At 47.1% G+C, this 13,384-nt stretch overlaps 1 protein-coding gene and 1 pseudogene across 26 annotated transcripts in view; one reads left to right on the top strand and one right to left on the bottom strand.

Annotated features, from left to right (window-relative positions):
* Nucleotides 1-4,744: 4,744 nt before the first annotated feature.
* LOC100428923 (small nuclear ribonucleoprotein-associated protein B pseudogene) lies at nt 4,745-8,380 on the bottom strand (annotated as a pseudogene).
* Nucleotides 8,381-10,241: 1,861 nt separating this feature from the next.
* The window catches only part of RNF185 (ring finger protein 185), a 47,802-nt gene continuing 44,659 nt past the window's right edge, over nt 10,242-13,384 (top strand). For 16 of the 26 annotated variants that reach the window (XR_003719916.2, XR_013399280.1, XR_013399281.1 and 13 more), the window contains exon 1: nt 10,242-10,343. Coding sequence is in view for 1 of the 26 variants with exons in the window: in XM_077950024.1 (XP_077806150.1) it covers nt 11,573-11,604 (32 nt within the window). In the remaining 25 variants the exon portion in view is untranslated. Of the gene's footprint in view, nt 10,344-10,420; nt 10,725-11,459; nt 11,613-13,384 lie in introns of those variants that run through there. The other 10 variants (XM_077950026.1, XM_077950034.1, XM_077950024.1 and 7 more) reach the window with 3 other exon arrangements.

Below are 13,384 nucleotides of genomic sequence, written 5' to 3'. Positions count from 1 at the left end.
AGGTGTAGGCATTCCCTCTACCAAAGATTTAGCAAAAAAGAAAAGTCATCAAGGTAATTCTGAATTTTAGATAAACAACATATAATTTTTTTTTTTTTTTTTTTTGAGACAAGATCTTGCTTTGTTGCCCAGACTGGAGCGCAGTGGCACAATCATGGCTCACTGCAGCCTTGAATTCCTGGGCTCAAGTGATCCTCCCACTTCAGCCTCCTGAGTAACTGGGACGATAGGCATGCACCACCATGCCTGGCTAATTTTTAAAACTTTTAGTAGAGATGGGGTCTCACTATGTGGCCCAAGCTAGTTTCAAACTCCTGGCTTCGAGCGATCCTCCTGCCTTGGCTTCCCAAAGTGTTGAGATTACAGGCATGAGCCACCACACCCAGCGTAATAATTTTTAAATGGAAGTATGTCCCGGGTGATATTTGGGACATATTTATATTTTTAAAAATTTGATGTTTATGTGAACTTCAAATTTAATTGGGCAATCCTGTATTTTATCTGGCAACTCTACTTCTAGTTCATCCTTCTGGACTTAGAGGCACTGAATTTGGCTCTGTTTCCTTGTTGTGTGACCTTGGCCACATTTCCTCACCTCTCTGAACTTCAGCTTCCTCCTCTGTAAAGTGGCCACAAATAATTATTTCCTCAGTGAACTGTTAAAAAAGACTCACTGAGAAAAGTATGAGAAAAGGACCTCTAGGAGTTTGAGACCAGCCTGACCGACATGGTGAAACCCTGTGTCTACTAAAAATACAAAAGAATTAGCTGGGCGTGGTGTGGCGCGCCTGTAATCCCAGCTGCTCAGGAGGCTGAGACAGGAGAATCACTTGAACCCGGGAGGCAGAGGTTGTAGTGAGCGGAGATTGTACCACTGCACTCCAGCCTGGGCAACAGAGTGAGATTTCATCTCAAAAACAAAGAAAACAAGAAAAGGACCTCCCGGTCAGGCACAGTGGCTCACAGCTATAACCTCAGCACTCTGGCAGGCCAAGGCAGGCAGGTTGCTTGAGCCCAGAAGTTCAAGACCAGCCTGGACAACATGGCAAGATGCTGTCTTTACAAAAAATATAAAAATTAGCTGGGCATGGTGGCACATGCCTGTAGTTCCAACTACCCAGGAGGCTGAGGTTGGAGGAGCACCTGAGCCTAGGGAGGTTGAGACTGCAGTGAGCCGAAATCGCACCACTGCCCTCCTCCAGCCTGGGTGACAGAGTAAGACCCTGTCTCAGAAAAAAAAAAAAAAAAAAAAAAGGGAAGGACCTGCCCATAATACCTGGCACATACTAGGCCCAGAGCAAACATCTGCCCTTCCTTCAGTCTCCCAGATGTGTAAGGCAGCTCCACTGTCCAATGAGTACCCCACCTCCCTCCCTCTCCACACTACCCAGGATCCCATAATTCCATAATTTCTCAGTGCCTTTTCATATTCTCCTTCTCTTCACTAGTATTTCTTTTCCTGGTTTCCAGAGTTTTTTGTTGGTGGTGGTGGTTTTTTTTTTTTTTTTTTTTTTTTTTTTCAGAGTAAAGGTCTGACTCTGTCACACAGGCTGAAATGGAACGGCATGATCATAGCTCATTGCAGCCTGAAGCTCGTGGGCTCAAGTCATCTTCCCACCTCAGCCTTCTCAGTAGCTGGGACTACAGGTGAATGCCACCATGCCCAGCTAAAGTTTTATTTGTAGAGACAGGGTCTTGCTACATTGCCTGGCCTGGTTTGAACTCTTAGCCTTAAGTAATTGTCCCTTGTTGGTCTCCCAAAATGTTTATATTACAGATGTGAACTGCTGTTCCTGGCCAGCTTCCCGAACTTTTGGCCATGCCTCATCTTTGCTAGGAATATCCTAGAATCCTCTGGAAAGAGCCTAATTCCCAAGAATAGAGTTCTGCTGACCTAGGTCTCAGAAGATCCCAGAATACGGCTCAGATACTACCTGGTGGCCATGTATCTAAACAAAAAATACTATCACTATCAGACCTGAATCTGAAAGGTCAAGCTGGTTCACTCTGCTCCTGAACATCAGGGCCACCGTGAGGGCAGAGCCCTGGGCCAAGCCCCAGTAGGAGACAGAATAAATGGACCCTGAGCTGTCCTGGGGCAGGGAGCTTGATGGCAGGGGTGCAGTGGGCTTCAACGTGACCCTAGCACCCATACACAGAGAATGAGAGGAACCTGAGGCCCAGGGGTGGGTGGCCTGTCTGAGGGCACACAGCAAAGATTTGTCTATTTGCTCCAGATCTGGGGACTAATGAGGCCATGCTCCTAACCTGGCCACTCCTCTGTGGAAGCACTGGGATTTAGGAGAATCAGGGAGTACTTTCTCTGGCTTATTCTCACTTCTGTCTGCAGACATGGTCTTCCTCTCTCAGCCTCCTGTACCTATGAGGAGAGACTAATGTGGGGTAGGGGCAGTAAACTGGCCAGGTCCAGGGAACCTTCTCCCCCATGTCAGGCGAGGAGACTCGAGGAGAAAATGATGCTACCTCCTCACCACCTACCAGAGCTGGTGCTCCCTGGGATACTGGAATCCTCTCTCTCTCCTTGCATTGAACAGATGATAAAATTGGTCCCCAAGAAGGGCAGGGACCTGTGAGTCCTAAAAGATCAAATAGGGCTGGCTCATGCCTATAATTCTAGCACTTTGGGAGGCCGAGGCAGGCAGATTGCCTGAGCTCAGGAGTTCGAGACCACCTGGGCAACATGGTGAAAACCCATCTCTACTAAAAATACACAAAATTAGCTGGGTGTAGTGGTGAGTGTCTGCCTAGTTCCAGCTACTCGGGAGGCCGAGGCACGAGAATCGCTTGAACCCAGGAGGCAGAGGTTGCAATGAGCCAAGATCGTGCCACTGTACTCCAGCCTGGGTGACAGAGGCAGACTTTGTTAAAAAAAAAAAAAAAAAAAAAAAAAAAGATCGCATGGGCCAGAAGGTCTCCCAGACTTCTTGCCTCTCTTCACTTGGCAAGTAAATACCTGTGGCGCTGTCCTTAATCATGCCCTTCTCCCACCTTATAATTTACCCACTCTTTGGTTGGTTTTTTTTTTTTTTTTTGAGACAGAGTCTCACTCTGTCGCCCAGGCTGGAGTGCAGTGGTGCAATCTCGGCTCACTGCAAGCTCCACCTCCCGGGTTCATGCCATTCTCCTGCCTCAGCCTCCTGTGTAGCTGGGACTACAGGCGCCCGCCACCACACCTGGCTAATTTTTTGTATTTTTAGTAGAGACGGGGTTTCACTGTGTTAGCCAGGATGGTCTCGATCTCCTGACCTTGTGATCCGCCCATCTCAGCCTCCCAAAGTGCTGGGATTACAGGCGTGAGCCACCACACCCGGCCCTGGTTGTTTTTGTTTTGTTTTGTTTTGTTTTGTTTTGGTTTGGTTTTTTCTGAGACAGAGTTTCACTCTTGTCGCCCAGGCTGGAGTGCAATGGCGTGATCTCGGCTCACTGCAACCTCTACCTCCCCAGCTCAAGCGATTGTCCTACCTCAGCCTCCCAAGTAGCTGGTATTACAGGCACCCGCCACCATGCCCAGCTAATTTTTGTACTTTTAGTAGAGACAGCGTTTCACTATGTTAGCCAGGCTGGTCTCGAATTCCTGACCTCAGGTGATTGGCCTGCCTCAGCCTCCCAAAGTGCTAGGATTACAGGCATGAGCCACTGCGCCTGGCCTAATTCACCCACTCTTCAACCTTCCTGGTCCCCCAAACTTGTGGCTCCCCCTGAGGTTCTACAGGGGCCTTCTATTTGGGTTGTGTTCCTAATCTCCACCCCTTCCCTCTGCCCTCTGGAGAGGGTCTAAATGTCTCTGAATGGTCTTCCATTCCCACCAGGCCCACCCACTACCCCAAGCCCTTCCTTCCCTGCCAGCGTATCCCTCCCTCCATCCCTTCACAGACCCTACTCTTTGTGCCAGGGTGGTGAAGCAACATTTCAACAGGAGCAGGTTTTGAGAGCAGATTCCAATTTGGGGCCTGATTCTTACCAGCTGTGTGGCCTTGGGCATGTTGCTTAACTTCTCTGGTCCTCTAGCGTCTCATCTGTAATAAGACTTCCTTCACAATCCTGGAGTGAGGGTTAAATTGTATAAAGCCCTTGGCACAGTATGCAGCACATTATAAACATTCAATAAATATTAGCTACTGTTATTATTAGAGGAGTAAAGGCAAAGAAGGGGAGGAGGCAGTGGGACTCATGAGCAAGCAGAGGAAGAAATCAGAAAATGTATATTTTTAAAATTATTCCCCACCAGAATGAATATTTTTTTATTCAGCACAACGTGTTGTGGGCGTCAAATAATATTAAATCTATGCTGGGTTCTGGCAGGATAAATGCCAACATCACCAACAGGGCTTCCAGGGACTATAAGTGCCTTAGTGTGCTAAAGCAGAGAAGATACTACTTGATATATTTTTGAAGCTGAAGTGCTTCCAAGTTTTGTAGTTTCAATTCTGTTACTTCTTGGGAACGTTTTAAATAACAAGAACATGAAGAAATAAACAGTGTTGGTTCCCTGATGTTAAAGTTTCAGGAATGTGGTTATTGCTTTCCAGAAAAGACCATGAGAATGACCTCATTCCGACTAAGGAAAAGTTGAACTCTTTTCCATTTTTTCCACCTTATGAACCCAACAAAAAGAGCAAAGAGGAATATAATCAATGAATTTATCTTAATGAAAGCTGATGGCTTCAATATCTTTTTTCCCACAGTTTAATTGTTTTAGGCATTTATTATTAGCTATGATTAATGCAGAAAAAAGGGACAAAAAGCTCACAAACAGGACACAGTTTCACAAGATGCATTGTAGGGGGAAAAGTGACTGAGATGGACCAACAGTATCCTAGGGTCTTGGTGGATGCGTTCCTGGTGGAGGGGGTCTCATTCCTGGAGGGGGCATGCCTATTGGCATCCCTCCAGCAAGGGGAGGCCCAATTGGTAGGCCCATGGGTGATTTCATACCAGGTGGAGGAAACATAATGCCTGGAGGTGGGGCTGCTCTGCCAACAGGTGGGGGTGGAGTCCCCAGTCCTGGTGGGTACTGTGTTGGGGCTCCAGTAATGCTGTTCTCTGTGGAGTCATTACCTGCTGGGATGGTTCCTCAACTTCTGGGACAGGGCCTGCTAATCTAGCAGGAGCCTGGGAAATTGATACACCAGCTGATACTCCTCTACCAGCTGCCCTAATAACGCCAGGGCCTCCTGCAGCTCCAGCAAGTGGTACCCGAGCAATGCCAGTATCTTGGTGGGGTAGCCCCTCCACAGTCACGGACACCAAGTTCTCCCCATGCAGCAACACCAGACCCCAAAAGTGCTTTTCTTTGAGCTCTGGTTGCTTCACATTCTTTGGCTTGATCTTTCTCAACTCATCACAATCGCAAAGGATCAAATTCACATGCTTGTCAAACGCCTTAAAGGCGCCAAAGAAGATTCTGCCTTCCTGTAGGATGCATTTCATTCTATAGTCAATGTGCTGCTGCAGTCTTGCTACTCATGCCCACAGTCGTGACTGCTGCTCCACCAAATCCCATGTCCACAGTTAAAACTTCGTGCTTCTTAAGACCTGGGTGAAGGCTACAGATAAAGGTATGGTGCAGGTTCTTCTAGAAACAATGCAAGCTGAGGAGGCAATGTGGTGGCACATGCCTGTAATCCCAACACTTTGGGAGGCTGAGGAGGGCAGATCACCTGAAGTCAGGAGTTCGAGACCAACCTGGCCAACATGGTGAAATCCCATCTCTACTAAAAATACAAAAATTAGCTGGGTGATAGTGGCATGTACCTGTAATCCCAGCTACTCAGGAGGCTGAGCCAGGAGAATCGCTTGAGCCAGGGAGGTGGAGGTTGAGGTGAGGCGAGATGGCATCACTGTACTCCAGTCTGAGTGACAAGAGTGAGGTGCTATCTCAAAAAAAAAAAAAAAGAAAGAATTTTTAAAAAGTACATTGAAAGCATTGGGTGAGGTGGCTCATGCCTGTAATCCCAACAGTTTGGGAGACCAAACTGGGAGGATCCCTTGAGGTCAGGAGTTCGAGACCAGCCTGGGCAACAGCGAGACCCTGTCTCTACAAAAAATTTAAAAATATTAGCTGGTGTGGAGCGTGCTTGTAGTCACAGTTATTCAGGAGACTGAGGTGGGAGGACCATTTGAGCCTGGGAGTTGAAGGCTGCAGTGAGTCAGGATGGTGTACCACTGCACTCCAGTCTGGGCCACAGGCTGAGAACATGTTTTTGTTTTGTTTTGTTTTTTGTTTTTTGTTTTTTTTTGAGACGGAGTCTCGCTCTGTCGCCCAGGCTGGAGTGCAGTGGCATGATCTCGGCTCACTGCAAGCTCCGCCTCCTGGGTTCACGCCATTCTCCTGCCTCAGCCTCCTGAGTAGCTGGGACTACAGGCGCCCGCCACCTCGCCCGGCTAGTTTTTTCTATTTTTTAGTAGAGACGGGGTTTCACCGGGTTAGCCAGGATGGTCTCGATCTCCTGACCTCGTGATCCGCCGGTCTCGGCCTCCCAAAGTGCTGGGATTACAGGCTTGAGCCACCACGCCCGGCCGAGACCATGTTTTTTTTTAAAATAAAAAATAGATAATGGATTGACTGATAGAGAAAGCTCACTCTGTGCTGAACTTGTTCCAAGTATCCTCATAACAACCTTTTGAGGTAGGAAGAAATTGGAACACACCTGTGGTTAAACAAATTGAGTTTATCACTTGTTATGGGGTAAGGGTGTGAGGACAAGAATCATGAAAAACAATAGGGCAGCTGGGCTTGGTGGCTCACATCTGTAATCCCGGCACTGTAGAAGCCCAACATGGGAGGATCACTTGAGGTCAGCAGTTCGAGACCAGTCTGGTCAACAAGGTGAAGCCCCGTCCCTACTAAAAATGCAAAAATTATCCGGGTGTGATGGTGGGCACCTGTAATCCCAGCTACGCGGGAAGCTGAGGCAGAAGAATCACTTGAATCCAGGAGGTAGAGGCTGCAGTGAGCCGAGATTGCACCACTGCACTCCAGTCTGAGTGACACAGTGATACTCTGTCTCAAAAACAAACAAACAAACAAAACAAGGGGACATCTCAGTAACAAAGTGTTACAAAAGACACATAGGATTTGGGCTTGCATTAGGTGATTTGGAGTAGGGTTTAAGAAAATGAGGTTTTCTGGATTGGATGCTGTCTATGAGCGAATACCCTGACAAACGTTATTTAGAAGGAGGGGGCTGGGTGCAGTGGCTCATGCCTGTAATCCCAGCACTTTGGGAGGCCAAGGTGGGCGGATCACGAGGTTAGGAGATTGAGACCATCCTGGCAAACACAGTGAAACCCCGTCTCTACTAAAAATACAAAATATTAGCCGGGTGTGGTGGCGGGCGCCTGTAGTCCCAGCTGCTCGGGAGGCTGAGGCGGGAGAATGGCATGAGCCCAGGAGGCAGACGTTGCAGTGAGCCGAGATTGCGGTACTGCACTCCAGCCTGGGCAACAGAGCGAGACTCCGTCTCAAAAAAAAAAAAAAAAAGAAAAGAAATGTTTGGCCATTTTTGTAGTTTGAACAATGCTCATGTTTTTTCTGGGTTCAGACATGATTCGAGTGGTTTTGTTATTGTCTTGATCCATCATGGTCACATAGTGGTCTTGTTTGATGCTGTTCTGTGAAGTTTTTATGTTCAATAAGAGAACACACTAAGGTCTATTTGTGAGTTCCAGACCATCTCCTGAATATCAGGGGCTGTTTTTCTTTTAGAGCCTGGTTTCGAATCCAGGTTTGTGTGACTGGAAACGTCCCCTGTATTACTTCTTGATCACAGGAACTTGAGAAGGTGGCTGGCAGACTAGGAATTTCATCTATGAGCTTATTTCATCTACTTTTTTGTGTGTGTGACGGAGTTTTGCTCTTGTCACCCAGGCTGGAATACAATGGCGCAATCCTGGCTCACTGCAACCTCTGTCTCCTGGGTTCAAGCAATTCTCCAGCCTCAGCTTCCCAAGTAGCTGGGATTACAGGCACCCGCCACCATGTCCAGCTAATTTTTGTATTTTTAGTAAAGACGGGGTTTCACCATGTTGGCCAGGCTGGTCTTGAACTCCTGACCTCAGCTGATCTGCCTGCCTCAGCCTCCCAAAGTGCTGGTATTACAGGCGTGAGCCACTGAGCCCGGCCTTTATCTACTATGTTCACCTCCTACTCAAGTCCAATCCCTAACAGTTCCTGGGTAACTGTAGGCATTTCATAATATTTGTTGAATGAATGAAATGGCTGTCAAGAACTCCAATTATTGCTTGAGTGCAAGTCACAAGCTCCATCACCTATCAGTATGTGATTTGATACAATATGTATTAACAGCTAATCCACAATCCATATTCAAATTTCGTTACTTGTCCCAATATTGTCCATTACAACTATTCCACCACCACCACCACCACCCCAGTCCAGGGTCCTATTTAGAATCACACACCATGTTTTGTTGTCATGCCTCTTTAGTCTTCTTTAACTTCTTTAAACTGGAACAGTTCCTCAGCTTTTCTGTTTTTCATGACAATGAATTATTTTGTAGAGAGTGTCCTTCATTTGGGGTTCTCTAGCGCTTCCTCATGAGATGTGCACGGTGCACTTCTGACAGAAATACCACAGAAGAGATGTATCCTCAGTGCATTTTATTAGGAGGCCCTTGATCTGACCCACTAACTAGTGGTGTTAACTTTGATCACTTTGATCCGTTTGTTCTGCTAGGTTACACCTCTGTAACATCACCGTTTTCCCTTTGTAAATCAATAGGTAATTTGTGGGAGACACTTTTACTGTTTTAAACATCCCATTTCTATAGTTCTACCACACATTATTGATTTTCTAATTCCACCATGTTTTGTCATACCCTACCTTGTTTTAACCTGATGGTCTCTCTTAGCTGAGAGAGCCAGACAGACTCCATTTTAGTTCCTTCACTTACAGCCCCTTTACCTCCCTCCCTTAAGGGCATAACTAGAGTAAACTGACTCAAAGCATGTCCAGAAATGCACTTACTGATAAGATACTGAGGCAAGCTGCACCAGCAGCTCCTGGGGATGCGCTCCCTGGATGGCACCCAAAGCCCCTGCATTTCTCTCTTTGTGATAGTTTAAGCCCCTGCACCTCGAACTGTTTATTTTTTTGTAACTGCTTTTGTAACCAATTAATTTTTTAACTTTTTGCCAGTTCTGCTTCTGTAAAATTTTTAGTAGAGACAGGGTAAAAATTGCTTCAGCTAAACTCCCCCCTCCCCTATTTAGACCACGGTATAAAAACAAAACTAGCCCCTTCCTCGGGGCCGAGAGAATTTCGAGCGTTAGCCGTCTCTCGGTCACCGGCTAATAAAGGACTCCTGAATTTAGCTGTCTCTCGGTCGCCGGCTAATAAAGGACTTCTGAATTCGTCTCAAAGTGTGGCATTTCTCTCTAACTCACTCGGTTACAACAGTTTATTAGTTGGCATTCTACTAAAAGGAAGACTTTCCCTTCACCCATTAATATACTCACTTCTTTATGTCTGTAAAGACTCATGGATTACTATTTTATTCAATTAGTTATACTGTATTACTATTACTCCATATTTTGATTCTGAAATTGCCCTGACTTGGCCAGTGGGATCTCTTTAAAGACAGCTCCTGTGTTCTTTGACATATTCCCATGATTCTTATTACCATCATCCTTATATTCTGGTGTAACAAGATGTTCCAAGTTTATCTGGTACTTTCCGGAATGTTTTCTTCCTTTCTCTTTCTTTTTTTCTTTTTGAGACGGAGTCTCGCTCTGTCGCCCAGGCTAGAGTGCAGTGGTGCGATCTCAGCTCACTGCAATCTCCGCCTCCCGGGTTCAAGTGGTTCTCCTGCCTCAGCCTCCCAAGTAGCTGGGATTACAGATGTGCGCCACCACGACCGGCTAATTTTTGTATTTTTAGTACAGAGGGGTTTCACCATGTTGGCCAGGCTGGTCTCGAACTCCTGACCTCATGTGATCCATCCTGCCTCGGCCTCCCAAAGTGCTGGGATTACAGGTGGGAGTCACTGCGCCCGGTCGGAAATCAGTTTTTTTCTTTCAGGAGCCCCGAACCCAAGTTCTTTGAAAAGCTGCCAAAGAGCTCCAGGGTTCCTCCGCTTCCTGCCCGCAGGCGGAACCTTAGAGTTTAGGACATGGAGATAAACCTCTTCCGGTTGGGGCCGGAAGTCCCTCCGAGAGAGGCGGCTTCGCGTCATGTGACTGGAGTCCGCGTAGGAGGGGTCAGAGGTCCTACCCAACAGATTGACGCGGCGATAGTATTGGCCGTGTAGCCGAAAAACTGATTGACTGGGCGGCCTCCCACGGCGTTAACTGCGCAGAGGCAGGTATGTGAGGGGCTGGGGTTGGGGCGGGGACCGCCAAGGTTTAGGGACGGGGGCGGGAGACCCGGGTCCGCCTTCCCGGGACACACGGGCTTCAACATCTGAGCCCAGGGGCCCAGAGACAGCAAGACCGGTGGTGCCTCTGGTCCCCGAAAAGAGGACGGGCTGGCGTTGTGGTTCTGCGTCCCGTGATTACAGATTGGGGAAACTGAGGCCTTGAGAAAGAGAAGAGCTCCCACAAGCTCTCCTTTCGAGGCATGGGCACTGATTCCCATTCTGTCCCCCGTGCGAGGCCGCCTGTATCATCTGGGAGTGCATTTCACGAGTTTGCCCTGAGTGGAGAAGCAGAGGCCGGGGAGCGCGGTGAACAGAGTTGGGCTGAGAGTAAGAGACCTGGATTCGAGACTTCTCCACCGACAATTTTGCGTTCTGGGCCAAATCTCTTTCCTGTGCTGGGCCTCAGTTTCCTCGTGTCTAAAACGGGGCAGTGTTTCTCAAAATATGGTTCTTACACCATCTGCTTTGAAGTGCCGGCTTTACAGTGCGGGACTCACTTCAGACTTCTGGTTTAGAATCTGAACTTATGCCTAGGAGGGTCCTGTATATACTGATGTTTGAATCTCATTGATTTTAAGTGCTTTCCTGCTGTGAGCACTAGATATCCATTCTTCGCTTTGAGGCAGCTGGTGCCAGGTCAGGAACTTTGAAAGAACTGGAATGGTTAGCTCAGTAAAGACAGCACTGGAAGGGAATTAACTTTTTAAAAATTGAAAATAGGCCGGGCGCGGTGGCTCAAGCCTGTAATCCCAGCACTTTGGGAGGCCTAGACGGGCGGATCACGAGGTCAGGAGATCGAGACCATCCTGGCTAACACGGTGAAACCCCGTCTCTACTAAAAAATAGAAAAAACTAGCCGGGCGAGGTGGCGGGCGCCTGTAGTCCCAGCTACTGGGGAGGCTGAGGCAGGAGAATGGCGGGAACCCGGGAGGCGGAGCTTGCAGTGAGCCGAGATCACGCCACTGCACTCCAGCCTGGGCGACAGAGCGAGACTCCGTCTCAAACAAAAAAAAAAATTGAAAATATTGTTAATGGCAAAGGGGACTTCCACTTCATCTTTAGGCTAAAAGAGGCAGAACTAGGACTAACAGGTGAATTCTACAAGAAGACAAGATTTTTGCTTAATAGAAGAACTTAAATGGAAGAATCATCAGAGTTGACCAGCGATGGAGTGAATGGATTGCCTCCGTGCCTCCTTTCGAGAGAGGTATATAGGTATTAGATGAAGGTCCTTTCCAATTTGAAAGTCTGTGATTCTAAGGAGTTGTTCTGCATCTATCTGGTGCTGACTCTGCCCTTAGGGCAAATGTGACTTTTTTCTTCTCTCTTTTCTTGACACTTCCATCACTTTAGCCTACATCTCCTGTAAATAAGGCCAATGCCTCTGACCTTACGTAATCTCTTCCTGGTTGTCCTGGGCCCCATCCTTCTTTTCAAGGACTTTGATTTGATAGACGCACCTTAAATGTTTGTTGAATGAATAAGTAAACTGGGTCCCACCCCATGGGTTAGTAGCTTTTTTCTAAGAACAACTTGGAAATGCCTCTGAAGATTTTATGTTTGACCAGGAGAAGCCAGTGAACTCTCAGTCACAAAATTGAGGACTCCCAGTTGGGAGGACCCCTTGAGGTTGTTCAGACCAGCCTTCTCCTCCCTGAAACATAATCCCTGCTTGAATCCTCTCTTCAGCAATATGTGTATACATGTGAGAGAGTTTTTGCAGTCTGTTGGCTAGCTTTCCGTGCATCATATAAAAACAGTCCTCTTATAGACTTGACTTGCCAGTTCGCACACACCACCAGTTCCAGCTAATTTTGTGTGTGTGTGTGTGTGTGTATTTTTTTTTTTTTTTTTTTTGAGACGGAGTCTCGCTCTGCCGCCCAGGCTGGAGTGCAGTGGCCGGATCTCAGCTCACTGCAAGCTCCGCCTCCCGGGTTCACGCCATTCTCCTGCCTCAGCCTCCCCAGTAGCTGGGACTACAGGCGCCCGCCACCTCGCCCAGCTAGTTTTTTTTTTTTTGTATTTCTTAGTAGAGACGGGGTTTCACTGTGTCAGCCAGGATGGTCTCGATCTCCTGACCTCGTGATCCGCCCGCCTCGGCCTCCCAAAGTGCTGGGATTACAGGCTTGAGCCACCGCGCCCGGCCGTGTGTGTGTATTTAGTAGAGATGGGGTTTCACCATGTTGACCAGGCTGGTCTCGAACTCCTGACCTCAAGTGATCCGCCTGCCTCAGCCTCCCAAAGTGCTGGGATTACAGGTGTGAGCCACTGTGCCTGGCCTCTAGCATACCTTTAGTTTTCTAATCAAACATTATTATGTCCTTATTTTGTGCATTACAGAGCTCGCCTAAGTCACTTTTTCAACACCTGCTAGAATGCTTAGGAATGTTTATGTTATCTTAGGGAGCAGAGGCTCCATATTATGACCCAGTTCTGCTGACTTGCTCCCCTGCCCCCACAAAAAAAAGGTTAGGGTTGAGCCAAAACTTCCTGCCAGTGTTTATCGACTTGTATTTCCCAAGATTAAAAAATAAAAAAGTTGTGAAATGCTTATTCAGATCTTATCCAGGTACTGGGTAAAATGATCTTAATTTGTTGGAGTTTTTAGAACTTCTTGATCTAAAAGTTTCCTTTTAAAGAAGCATCTGAATTAACATTCTCATAAGTGTGTTCTTCAGGCCACTGGTCTGAAGAAATGGCTCTGAAAAAAGGATTTGATGCTAACAATAAGTTTGAGAAAGCCACATACCATTATTCTTTCTTGAAGCTTCTCAATATGTAATACCACATTAAAAGCACTGAGAGGTCCTGCAATAAGGAAATGTGCTTTATAAGCCAAGATAATAACTTGTTTCATTTGTTTAATCTACTTGATGTAGAATCTTTTTTTTTTTTTTTAATTGAAGCACACATTAGCAAATTCTGACCTAGAGTGGGGATCCTCTTACTGTATATAGCCTGTGAACCAAACTTGGACCTACTGCTTG

This window comes from Macaca mulatta, chromosome 10, assembly GCF_049350105.2.
Source record: "Macaca mulatta isolate MMU2019108-1 chromosome 10, T2T-MMU8v2.0, whole genome shotgun sequence".
NCBI lineage: Eukaryota > Metazoa > Chordata > Mammalia > Primates > Cercopithecidae > Macaca > Macaca mulatta.
This window is presented reverse-complemented; position numbering and strand designations above follow the sequence as displayed.